This window comes from Patagioenas fasciata, chromosome 13 (genome assembly GCF_037038585.1).
Source record: "Patagioenas fasciata isolate bPatFas1 chromosome 13, bPatFas1.hap1, whole genome shotgun sequence".
In the NCBI taxonomy this organism is placed as follows: Eukaryota; Metazoa; Chordata; class Aves; order Columbiformes; family Columbidae; genus Patagioenas; species Patagioenas fasciata.
The window spans coordinates 15,546,889-15,559,347 of record NC_092532.1 but is presented as its reverse complement, the minus strand read 5'-3'; the positions used below and the strand labels follow the sequence as shown (position 1 = coordinate 15,559,347).

Below are 12,459 nucleotides of genomic sequence, written 5' to 3'. Positions count from 1 at the left end.
GCTGCTCTTGCCTTGATTTTTGGCTGGTGAGCTCTGTTTTCAGACCTCCCAGGGCTCAAGCCTAATGGCAGAGTCTGAGAGAAGCATCTGAAGGTGCTGAGGAACCCAGCCAAGGTCATCACACACACTCATCTTTGAAAAGTCCTGTTGAGCTTAGGAGGTTCATGACACCTGGAAAAAGGCAGATGTGACACCTGGAAAAAGAAGGCAGATGTCCCACCTGTCTTCCAGAAGGGTAAGGAGGAAGATCTGGGGAGCTACCCCTTTGCATTCTCCATAGAATCATTTTGGTCAGAAGAGATTCTTAAGATAGTATCCAACCATAACCTAACTCTAGCACTAAAACATGTCCCTGAGAACCTCATCTCCATGTGTGTTCAACCCCTCCAGGGATGGTGACTCCACCACCGCCCTGGGCAGCCTGTTCCAGTGCCCAACAACCCTTTCTGGAAAGAAATTTTTCCTAATATCCAACCTGTCTTCCTCTGTCCGCTCTTAGGGAACATCTTCTGCTACACTGATGCTCGGTGTGCTCCAGCATGTGGAACCCACTGGATAAATACCCTGCAGTGGGCATCAGCACCCATCCCTATTAGCCCTCCCTTACAGATGCCTGATGCAAGATGACAGGGCTGGGCAGATCTCCCGATGCTGGGAACGGTAGAACTTTTCATGCTCACCACCCATCTTTAGGCAGAAATATGTCCCCATGAACCAGCCTGGGGGGTGCTGTGGGGCAGAGAGAGGTCATGGACCCTCAACCCTTGAAGGCCAGAGCCATGGGGAGATGCTGCTGCTCCTGGCGGGGAGCACCGATGGGATGTCCTGCTGGCCCAGGTGAACCCAGGCAGGGGGAGAAGGGCTGGGCAGGGATGTCTTCTCCTCCTGGTGGGCCGTGGGCGCTGTCGCTTTCATTTCTCTTCTCTTGCTCAGGCGGTAAATCTCGCCTGACGGGGCAGGAAGAGGCACCGAGTGCCGGGAGGGGGAGGAGGCACCGCGGCGGCAGCGCTGCCGGTTGGTAACCTCAGCGCTTCCTCCCAGCAGGGTGCCTTTCCCGCGGCACCCGAGGATGCTGCCCTGACACCTGCATCCCCGGGCGGGTGACCCTGTGGTCCCAACCATGGCCTCATCCCCTGGAGGGATCCCTGCCGAGCTTCAAGGTAAGCATTGCCCGCTGCCGCGCTGCCGGGGCACTGATGCCACATGGAAGGTGCCGGTGCGGGGCCTGCTCGGCCGTGGTTTGCTGTGCTGGGATTGGCAGAGCCACTTTTGGGGTTCCTCAGCAGCTGTGGTTCAGGAGGGGTCTAAGCAGGGTGTGAGGGCTGCTCTTGCGCCACAAAACTCCTGTACTTGAGGATGCTGCTCAGGGCCAAAAGCATCCTCAGATAACAGCCTGGCTCCTCCATGGCTCCTGCTGCCCCGTTTGTGGGTGCAGTTGGTGCTGCTCACTCCTATGGGTTTGAGGGTCCCCCAATCACTTGGGGTTCCCTGGCAGCTCCTCAGGAGTCACTGCCTGACACCCTGCCCTGGCTCCCAGCAGCGCAGGGGATGCATGAAACATTGCTGCTTCCAGCTTCCTTCATTTGATCGATAGAGCAGAAAGCCACGGAGGTCTTGGGGTCCTATAGCCTCATCAGCCCCACCAAGGCTTGCGGTGAGTTGGAAGGAGCTGAGTCGCTGTGTCCCCACAGCCCAAAGTCCTGGCTCTATCAGGATGTGTTCTCGAGGGTGTTTGGCTCAAGTCACTGAACCCACAGGGCTCTTGATGTCATTGTGAAAACCTGGCTTGGTTTGAATGGCAATGAGCAGTTGGGATTCTTGTCCCGCTTCTCCGAGTGAGCAACGTGAATCAGGAGAGATGGGGAGGCAGCACAGGGATGCGATGCTCAAGGCAGGAGGGAGCAGGCAGGGGCGACGCTCATGGTGGTCTGTGGAGACTGTTGGAGTGACTGGTTTGCAAGTGGTTGGTGTGCATGACCACCCATGTACACCATGGCCAAGAAAGTTCCCCAAAAAATGCAAAAGTAGAATATGTCCCTGACTGCACCGTGGGGAGGCAGGACTGGGGTGCTGAGGTGTTCCCCAGTGGTAAGTTTGGGAAGGAGAGGGAAAGGAAGAGAAACCAGGACTCAGCTCCCAGTAAGCAGGATTATTCTGAAGCTTGTACAGTGTAAACCTGGCCTAAAGAGGCAAAATAGTTCACATTGGAATAAAATGACAGCTGCCCTAATAAACCTCAAAGCACACCCTGGAAAAAAGGCCCCAAAACTGAGCAGTGTGTTTGCCAAGGGGAAATTGGTGTCCCCAAAGCCCAGTGTTTGGTCAAGGCTACAGAAGCTGATGAGGAGGTAGATTTATTGCCCAAGCAGCAAATGAGACCTGAAGCTGATGAAGCAGCACGTGGCTTAGCTGAGAGAGCAACCAGGGTCTGACAGTTGGGTGTGGATGGACAGGAGTCAATTCAGGCAGGGATGGTGTCTCCAAGGCAGGAGGGCATGTGAGAGAGAACCAGGGGTGGCTTCAGCTAACTTGGTTCATGGGGATGTTGGTCTTTTCAGAGAGCATCAGTGCCTTCCTGGGGACAAAGAAGGTCCTCCTGGTGATGAGCATCCAGCTGCAGGTGAAATCCAAGTACTACGACTACATCTTGGTACGTGCAGAATCCAGCCTGATTCCTGCTTTCTCCAGGCAGCTGTTTCATGGCTGCAGCAGGGGACAGGGTGGCTCGTGTGTCAGCCCTGTCCCCTGTGACACCAATGTCCCTCTGCCTAGGTCCTGACGCCCTGGCGAGCCTACGTGCTGCCAGCGATGCTGCCAGTGAGGGTAAGTGCTGGGGACCCTGAGCTGCAGTAGTGCCCATTGGCTCCCAGGACAGCATCGCTCAGCGACCTGGTGCACTGGGGGCAGACGTGGGTCAGCCGGATTAGCAGGTCTGGAGAGCCCTCAGGAGCAGGATGAGGAGGCAGATGGGGGGAAGAGGAGGGGGGGTTTGGAGTCAGGGGGTTGACGAAGGCAGGGAGGGGGCATGGCCGGGCACTGTGTGGGGCAGTGTGGGAGCCAGGGCTCCGCCTTGGGCCCCCTTTCTCCACCAGTGCTGGGGCTGATCCAGCTCCTCTCACCCCCAGGTTCACAGCAGCTTCAGCTTCCTGGAGGTGAGGGAGATGACGGTGCAAGAGCCCAGCTTGGTGAGTGGCACCAACGCCAGTGGTGAACCCAGCCTGGGCACCCACCCCACCTTGTGTCCATCTTCCTCCATGGAAAACCCTGTCCCAGAGCCCCACACGTGGTCTGGGGGGGTGTCCTTGCTCCCTGTTGCACGTTGAGGGTTCACCAATGATGATCTGTGAGAGCTCCGCAGTGTACTTATCCCTTCATGCGCTCTAAAGAAATCCTCTTATAGCCTCACCTGGGGGATCGCCCTCGGGGCTGCAGGTGCAGGGGAGCACCCCAGGGATGCTGGGGGGACCGGGGGTGCCTGCACCTTTTCTCCCATAGCTGCAGGCGGTGCCTGGACACGGCACTTCCCGCTTCGCAGGGACAAGGTGACAAACGACTGCTGGCTTATCGAGGCAAAGCCAAATTTAGCAGGAAGGTGTTTTAAATCTCGTTAATCCTCTTAGAGCGAGGTGTGTGCATAGGGTAGATGCAGTGGGTGGGAGAGAAACGGGATGCCCTGGTTCAGATGTGACAGCTGAAACAGGGCTGTGGTCCTCGTTAACCTCTCGTCTGACTTTTGCTCATTAAAGCATCATCAGTGACCATAGCCCCAACCTCTAAGTAGGGTTTATGCTGCTTGGCAGGCTGCATGGCTGAGGTCCAGGAGAGAAATAAAGAGGAGATGGGTGGAGAGCAAAGGGCACCAGGTGCCAAAACCCTGTGGTGGAGCAGGGTGAGACATCTGAGAGGGGTAGGAAAGCCCAGGGGTTATTAATGTGCAGGCAGGCCGGGCCCTGGGCGCCTGTGAAAGCTCCATCCTCATGCGGTGCCAGGAGATAATTGTCATCTCGCTCCCACGCCTCAATCAGCGTGTAATTAAATCAGGGAGCGTGTTGCCATGGGATTTTTTTTTTTTTTCTGGTAGGAACAGAAAGCTAAAAAAGCTTCAAAACCTGATTAGATAAATTCAGGGAGGAAACCTCTGTTCTCCAGCTGCGGCTGCTGCAGGCAGTTAAGGCTCCTCTCACCCCTACTGCTTTGGGCTGCTTTTGCATTAGCTTAGCTTGAGTTTTGGGGAGGTTTATGCTTTATTCTGGCACATTATTATCTCTTTAATGTATTTTATCTGAATTTCTGATGCTCGCAGCCTTCCCTGTGCTACAGTGCTCTGACTGGGTTTAAAAGCAGCATCTGGGTGTTTGCAGAGAAAGCTGATGGGTGTCACCGTTGTGTCTGGGGCTTGGAGATGCTGCCAGCCTGCTCAGGCATCTCCCATCCTTTGGACCCCGCAGGTTGTCATAGAAACGGATGCAATGTCTTATGCCTTCCGGTTCATGTCCTTCGATGATTTGGAACAAGTTGTCATCCACGTCACCATGTCACTTAAGAAGGTCTTTCCAGACTCGTCCCCTGGGTAAGGATCTTCTGCTCCTCAGGGGTACTCGTGTTGGTACCAGAGCGACCTCTTTTCTCACAAAAGGCCAAAATATGGAATGGCTTCACAATGAGCCCCTTTTAATGAGAAAAGAATGTACTGATGGAGGCCAGATCGTGCTTCCTGACTGCATCACACTTCTGGCCACCCCCACATGCAGGGATTGTAGTGAAGTGTGAAGTAGCAGGCATGGTCTTCTCCAAGCCCACCACCATGCACCCCTCTGGTCCTTTCCCAGGATGCTGCTCAAGAATTCTCCCCCCAACCTGTACGAGAGGATCCGGCAGATCACGGACTCACTGGAGGAAATGCTGCAGAGTAGCCCTGGTCCCTGCGGTGAGTCAGGTTGGAGCACCCTGGGGACCACCACAACCCATCAACACCAGCTCTGCTGGGAGGGCACCCATGGTGGCTTAGGTGGGGAGGAACCCTGCTAGTGGGGTCTGTTCTCCACCAGACCATGGGGCAGGAGCAGGTTTGAGGGGATGTAGCTCCCCAGAAAGGAGCAGGACAACTGTGGGATAAGGATGCTTGGTGTCCACTCATGAGAACGTGTATGCTTCCACCCATCTCATATGGCATCGCTGCAGAGCAGACTTTTCCTGTAGTCTGGTTTGGGGTAGAATTAGCTCTGTGATCATCATGCAGTGCACCTCACCTGGTATCTACATGGATCAAGCAAAGCAAACCACAGCCCCTGACTTGTGTGGTCACTTTTGGTCTGGCAGGAGAACATGCAGGCCACTCTGGTCCCTTAAGGAGGGGAGATCCCTCACCATCCCTCTCCAGCTTTCTGCCCTTCCCAAAGGTCTTCTCCACGTTCCTGTGGAAGGTCTGCCATCAAGACTGCCTTCTCTTTGCAGGGGGGTTTTCAGAGACCTACGCCGCTCTGTGTGATTACAATGGCTTTGCCTTCCGCGAGGAGATCCAGTGGGTAAGCTGGTCTGTCCAAGTGAAAAGAGACAATGACAATGAGCCACCTGACAGGCAGGGAAGCAGGATGCTTGAAGAGCTGCTGGGGCTTGAAGCATCCCAGGGACATCCTAGGGATGCCTCAGAGCTGGGAACTGCAGTTTTGCCTGGCTGGTGTACTCTGCTCCTTGGTGGGGTGGAAGCAAATCACAGGAGGGATGAGACGCCTTGAATGAGGCTGTTTCGCAGACCATAGTGTAAGGAGATCCCCTGGAAATCTGGGACCTTGCTGGGTGTCCCTAGTTGAGGAGAAGCCTGCTGGGACCCAGCTACAGCAGAACTGCCTGTCCCCATCCTCCTCTGCTGGGACACTGACTTCAGCCCGCCTCTCCCCACACCCTCATTCCCACCAGCCTGGGGTGCATTGCCTTCCTCTGGCCAGTCCCTGCAGAAGTGGTACAAGACCCACCAAGCTGTCCCACCAATTTGGGACACACGCCTTGGCAGCCACAGCCCCAGGGAAGGTTTTATGCTCAGGTTTTAGGCATGTGGCTCCTCAGGGTAGGATGCCCAAAGGTTCAGCTCCCTCTAGCAGTGCCAGACACTCAGGTCCTACCCAGGTGCCAGGTCTGATCTATGTGTCCATCTGGGCAGGATGTGGACAACATCTACCACAGCCAGGACTGCCGGGAGTTCAACCTGCTGGACTTCAGCCACCTGGAGAGCCGGTGAGTTCCCCGCTGTGCCACCCGCATTGCCTCATGCCACACCAGCACTTGTCCCCATCCTCCCTGTCAACAGCAGGGTTGGTCCAACACACTCGTCTGCTCATGTCAGAAGCTTTTATTGCTTTACACGCTTCAAGAACGCCACATCTGCAGCCTGGCACTCCCCCGCACCAAACACAATGAGCCTCGTCCCATGGGGTGATGGCCTCGAGGGGCCAGGCAACGTCCCCTCTTCATTTTTAACATTTAAATAAGCCCATGAGCTTCTTACGTAGGTGAAAATCAAACGTCATGGCAGCTTCGGACAGCTCGTGGCTGTCAGGTGCTTCCCTATGCAAAACAACTGGTGCTGTTTTGCTCTCTGAAACTTGGTGCTGCTCCCTACCAGCACCACAAATCTCTGTTATAACCTCATAGTGGGGTCATAAGCTCAGGCTGTGTTGGAGTTTCCCCTGTGGGGCTCAGCCATATCTCCATCCTGAGAAAGATGGAGCAAAGACTCAGGTCTGGGGGAAGTTGGGTGCTGGGCTGGGGCATAGTGAGTCACAGTTTTGGGCTGAGAGTTTTGGGGAACAGAGGGTCTGTATTCAGCTGACCAAAAGGGCAGATGGTTTTAGAGATTTCTGTGGACCGGAAAGCCAAAAAGAAACTTGTTTCTGCTTGAGCAAAACCTGTTTGCTCTTCACATCAGAGCTCAGAATTACAAAGAAAAACCGCAGAGGTTTTCACAGATGCATGCAAAAATTGTCATTAATTTGATTTTCCCTGGGGGAATAATGTGGAGAAGCTGAGCTGCTGTCTGTGGACCCCAGCCCTGCTCCACTAAACACTGTGTTGGGGCACCCTGAGGTTGGGTGTGTTGGGGCACACATTTGGGATCAGCCTAGCCCCTGACTCCTTCGTCCTTGTCACCCTGCAGAGATGTGGCGCTGAGTGTCGCTGCCTTGTCCTTCAACCTATGGTTCACTAAGCTCTCCTGCAAGGACTTCAGGCTGGTGAGTGCTGGTGCTGTGGTGCTGGACATGCCAGAGGTGGCCAGGTTTCCAAAAGAGCTTTCTTCTCCCCCTCCAGAACCAAGAGATTTCAGAGCAACTGCTCTACATGCTCAGCAAATCAGTGATGCTGGAGGAACTGGTGCTGGAAAACAGCGGGTTGAAAGCGTAAGCAAAGTCATTGCAGGGCCCTGGCATGGTGATGAGCCAGGTCTTGGCAGCCTGGTGTTGTTCCCCTCATGTGCATGGAGCAGGGGCACCCACGCACCCCTCTGCCAAGGGGTGTTGGTGCCCCATCCCCTCCACAGCATGGAGTTCACTGGGAACAGAGATCTCCTGTAATCTGGAGGCCAGTGAGCATCACCCACCCTTGGAGATGCTCTGTTTTCTCTTGTTGGCTCCTCAAATGGAGCCAGCTCTGCCATGCAGACAGGAGCTGGTGGCATCTCCCCATAAGGCTACGGGGCTGCTGGCCATGTCTCCTGGAGATGGCTGTACCTTGCCTCAGATGGGTGGCCCTTCTCCCTGCAGTGATTTTGCACAGAGGATGGCCCAGGCACTCAGTAACCATCCTGACTCTGTCCTGCACACCATCAACCTTGCTGGAAATCAGCTGGAAGACAGAGGTACCCAACTTCTGGGCTGGGATGAGTTTCCACCTGTGAAAACTGATCTTCAACTCCGGATCCCACCAGCAGCTGTCCCATGCCATGGGGGCTGTCTCTCACGGTGGGACAGACACCTGCCTGCACTGGCACAGCTGCTCAGGGCTCTCTGCTCTTTCGTCAGGGATTGTTGCCTTTAGCCGGCATGTGGACAAGTGTCCCAAGGGTCTGCAGAGCCTCAGCCTGGCCAGAACCATGCTCACGGCCAAAGGTACAGCCACACATTCTGCTCCCTACCCAGTCACAGTTGGGAGGCTGGGCATGGTGGTGCTTGAGGGAGAAGCTGACAACAAAGGGGTGGCTGAAGGGGCTGCAGGGACAACCTGGAAAGACCATCATCAGGGATGGGATGTTTTGCTGCCCCAGCTGTAGCAAAGTGCTCCTTCCTCTGCTTCACAGCTGCCCCTGGCGCAGGGGACCCATGGGTATCCATCTCTTGCCCCCTCTCCTCAAGCAGGAATGAGTACGTTGTGCAAGGCCCTTGCAAATAACAAAGCCACTGCATCTTCTCTCCGGCACTTGGACCTCTCCGGGAACCCCGGCACCCTGGCTGGAGATGACATCATTGTGAGTGCCTGGGCTGTGATGGGATGACACTATCTGGGCTCCGTCCCGTGCACAAGCTTGATGGCTTCAGTCTCTTGGGGTCTGCCCTGCCTTGCAGGACACCAGGGACAGGAAGGTCATGGCTATGAAACCTCCCCACTTACCCGGGAACTGGAGGATGTGCTGGGGATCACAGAATCACAGAATGGTTGGGGTTGGAAGGGACCTCTGGAGATAATCTAATCCAACCCCCTGCTAAAGCAGGTTCACCAGAGCAGATTGCACAGGAACGCATCCAGGTGGATTTTGAATGTCTCCAGAGAAGGAGACTCCACAACCTCCCTGGGCAGCCTGGGCCAGGGCTCTGGCACCCTCAGAGTAAAGAAGTTTCTTCTCATATTCAGATGGAACCTCCTGTGCTTCAATCTGTGCCCATTGCCTGCCATCCTGTTGTTGGGCACCACTGAAAACAGTCTGGTCCATCCTCTTGACACTCACCCTTGAGATACTTATAAACATGAATAAGATCCGCTCTCAGCCTGCTCTTCTCCAGGCTGAACAGACCCGGCTCCCTCCGTATTTTCTTGTCAAAAAGATGGCCTAATGGGACGGTGGGAGATCCCACCTGGAACAGGGAGACATCCAAGGAGCAATTGGCATGGGACTGTGTCCCCCTGTGCAGGATTCACCCCTGTGTCCAGCAGGAGCAAGGCTGGAGCTGGGATTTCTGGGATAATGGGTGTGAGGGTGGTGGTGGTCAGGCTCCTGGGTGAAGCTGCTGAGAAATCTCTGCCCACAGAACCTGCAGAGCCTCCTCCACCAGTGCCGTGCACTCTCCCACCTCAGCCTGGCCGGCACGGACTGCCCTCTGGATGCTGTGAGTACCCACACGGGGGGTCCTGGCAGCAAGTCCCTGCCCTCAGCCTCCCTCGCGAACCTGTGCCACGCTGCTGGGAGGTGCTGCCACCCCATCCCAGCTGGGATGTGGCTGTGGAAACACGAGGAAGAAGGGAGCCCTACCACTGGGGCAGAACCCCCCGAGCAACCCCCACAGTTCGTCCCATCCCAGTACCCATCCCTCCCTGGGCTGTGTGAGGGGCCGCAGCATCGGCTGAGTGGTCCTTGGCACAGCTTGCATCTGCACTTCGGTAGCTCTTTGGAGCCCTGATCCATGGATGCCACACCAGCCTCGTCCATCTGGATCTCTCCAGAAACATGTACTCCCACAAGTAAGTCCCTGAAATGGCTGCAAGGTGAGTGCAATACCCAGGCAGGCAGCCAGAGCTGGGTAGCAGACGATGCCATCTTGTACACGCTCTTTTCAGGAGGGTGAAAACCATCTCTCCGGACATCAAGGAGTTTTTCAGCCAGGCCTGTGCCCTCAGGCATGTGTCTCTGTCAGGTACCAAGCTGCCTGCAGATGCTGTAAGGTGAGGTGGGGACTGATGGAGCTGTGAGTCTGCCAAGGGGGATGGATTTGGGGTGATCATGGTCGGGGGGACCTCAGTCAGGGCTTTGCATGTCAAGGGGACTGGATGGGGCTGTAGGAAGCAGATATTTGCTTGCCTGAGGAAGGATGTCTTCCCCAGCATCCCCCTCCCCCATTGCCTGGACACTGGGCACTGTGCTGGTGTTCCTGTTCCTCACAGCAATGGGTGACTTTGGTGACTCTTCCAGGGCATTGCTGCAAGGGCTGGTGGACAACAGTCACATCAGCGACCTGTGCCTGGATCTCAGCAGCTGCGAGGTGAGGGGCCAGCACCCATAGGTGTCATCAGTCCATCCAGGGGGTCCCGTTGTGGCAGTCGAGGAGTGGCAGGGAGCTCAGTCCCTGTGTGGGATGGTCCATGTCCTGTCTGCTGTGGGGCTGGGTGACCTTCCCAAAAGCAGGATCCTGTTTGCAGGGCTCGGCGCCTCCTCTTGTACTGATGTCTTGCTGTTTCTTCCAAGCTGAGATCAGCGGGGGCCCAAGTCATCCAAGATCTCATCCCTGACGCCAGCTCCATCAGTGACCTGGACCTGTCTGACAATGGTAGGTTGCCTTTTCCCTGGGCGGGTGAGGACCTCTTCCATCTGCAGGTCCACGCAGCACAGGCAATTTGGCAGAGGCCAGCTCGCTCCCAGCACCTCGTGAGCTTGTAGCAGTCCCCAGGGAGATGAGTAGGGTCTGCTGCGCTTGTCTGCCTCTTGACTGTGCTGATAAACGCAACATTTAATTGCACTTGTCACCTGTAAAAGTCCTGCAGCAGCAGCTGCAGCACTACAGGTGATGTCTCAGAAGGATGAAGGCATCCAGCAGCCAGCAGGAGATTCCTGCCTGAGAAATTATCACCTCATCAGGCTTTTATGGCTTGTTACACCCAAAACCAACCTCCCCCAAGGCAGGTAGTCCTCACATGCACTCTTCTCCCTCTACTTAGTGTCCTTCCCAGTGTGCCAGGCCTCTTCCATCATCTTCCAGCACTGCATCCCATGGCAGGCAGCAGTGGTGGCCCTTGCCTCTTCCCTCTTTCAGAGACGGCATCTCCAGCACAGGGTATGGGATGACTTCTTCCTCCCCTCCTGCTTCAGAACCTGCAGAAAACTTTTTCATTTCATATCTGTCTTGGCTGAAACCTCTTCAGCTCACTGAATCCAAAGTGGTTTCATGCTGCTGGCTTGGGGTCTGAAGCATTGGGATGATCTCCCTGGGCTGAAACTTTTTGCGCATCTCTGAAGGAGTTTGCAGCCTCTGCTGCTCACCTTGTCCCACTGTGGCCTCCAACCCAAAGGCAAGCAACCCAAATTACCACCAACATCACTTCTACCAGCTCCTAATTTTCCCTAAAAGACCCCAAACCTTAAAGCAGCCTTGCTAAGATCTCACAGCAGACCATGCAGCCCCTTGACAGTCAGGTGGCTCTGGGAAAGCTGACGTGGTTCGAAGTCTTTCAAAAACTTGTTCAGGCCACTGATGCTCCAAAAGCTCACTCTCTTACCCCAAATCTCTGGCCAACCTTTGCCAAAATGTGCTTCTATTTTTGACTTTCTTAGTCGAGCAGTTCCATGCAGGAAGGACAGTCCCATAGGTCATAGAACATAGAATGTCCTTGAGTTGGAAGGGACCCACAAGGATCATCGAGTCCAACTCCTGTGTCTGCACAGGACAACCCCACAGTTCACACCATGTGTCTGAGGGTGTTGTTCAGTCTCTTCTTGAACACTGTCAGGTTTGGGGCTGCGACACCTCCCTAGGGAGCCGGTTCCAGTGCTCCAGCACCCAGGTGGGGCCTTGGTGCCTCTTATCCTTGGGTGGGAGAGCAGATCCCTGCCCATGTCCCTGCCCTGTGGGAAGGACATCACCTTTGCTTGCCAGATTTCCCTGGGGATGCTGCAGCTGGGAGGACAGGAGCGCAGGCAGCTGCCTGCAAACTGTGACAATTCCTCCTGTGTTGTCCAGGGTGGCATGGAGGACATTTCCCTATGGGATGGCAGAAAACAGGTGCCATCTGTTGCTCTGTAAGTGCTCCCCCTGGTTCAGCACAGCCTTGGCACCCCAAATAGAGGGAGTCCTCAGGGACTCATTCCCAGGGACCCCAGCTCTGTGCAGGTCATTGTTCTACCTGGGGAAGCATGAAGAGAAGGAAGCTTGGGACTTGCCCTGGGCATGTCTCTACCACCCCAGAGCTTGGTGGCTCTGAAGGTCTCCTTTTGTGGGGGACGACTCTTGATGACACCTCTGTGGTCTGGACTGCTTAGAGCATCCCAGTGGGCGTCTCCCATCTCTCACAGGCTTTGACCCTGACATGGTGACACTGGTGCTCTCCATTGGCAGAAGCAAGTCCATTAGGCACGTCTCCCTGGGAAAAAACTTCAACATTAAATCCAAGTAAGTGCAAAGCTGCAGCACCTGGGCCAGGAGCCATCCTGGCACCATGCACCCACCTTGAGACTCTCTCCCCATTGAAAGGCCATGGGCTGGCTGGGAATGCCAGGAATTACCTGCCCATCTTGCCTGCTCCAACCCAACAGGGAGCCTGGGGCTG

The 12,459-nt window shown here is 55.4% G+C and overlaps 1 protein-coding gene across 1 annotated transcript in view; it reads left to right on the top strand.

Moving 5' to 3' along the window:
- The first annotated feature begins 1,120 nt into the window (after positions 1–1,120).
- Positions 1,121–12,459, top strand: part of CARMIL2 (capping protein regulator and myosin 1 linker 2) — a 26,090-nt gene continuing 14,751 nt past the window's right edge. Inside the window, exons 1-19 of the mRNA XM_065848489.2 lie at positions 1,121–1,160; positions 2,559–2,650; positions 2,773–2,823; positions 3,126–3,185; positions 4,449–4,570; positions 4,830–4,927; positions 5,455–5,525; positions 6,158–6,231; positions 7,151–7,226; positions 7,303–7,391; positions 7,755–7,849; positions 8,013–8,099; positions 8,343–8,455; positions 9,234–9,311; positions 9,587–9,663; positions 9,760–9,864; positions 10,112–10,181; positions 10,385–10,466; positions 12,206–12,302. Of these exons, the coding sequence (XP_065704561.1) occupies positions 1,121–1,160; positions 2,559–2,650; positions 2,773–2,823; positions 3,126–3,185; positions 4,449–4,570; positions 4,830–4,927; positions 5,455–5,525; positions 6,158–6,231; positions 7,151–7,226; positions 7,303–7,391; positions 7,755–7,849; positions 8,013–8,099; positions 8,343–8,455; positions 9,234–9,311; positions 9,587–9,663; positions 9,760–9,864; positions 10,112–10,181; positions 10,385–10,466; positions 12,206–12,302 (1,577 nt within the window). The remainder of the gene's footprint in view (positions 1,161–2,558; positions 2,651–2,772; positions 2,824–3,125; positions 3,186–4,448; positions 4,571–4,829; positions 4,928–5,454; positions 5,526–6,157; positions 6,232–7,150; positions 7,227–7,302; positions 7,392–7,754; positions 7,850–8,012; positions 8,100–8,342; positions 8,456–9,233; positions 9,312–9,586; positions 9,664–9,759; positions 9,865–10,111; positions 10,182–10,384; positions 10,467–12,205; positions 12,303–12,459) is intronic.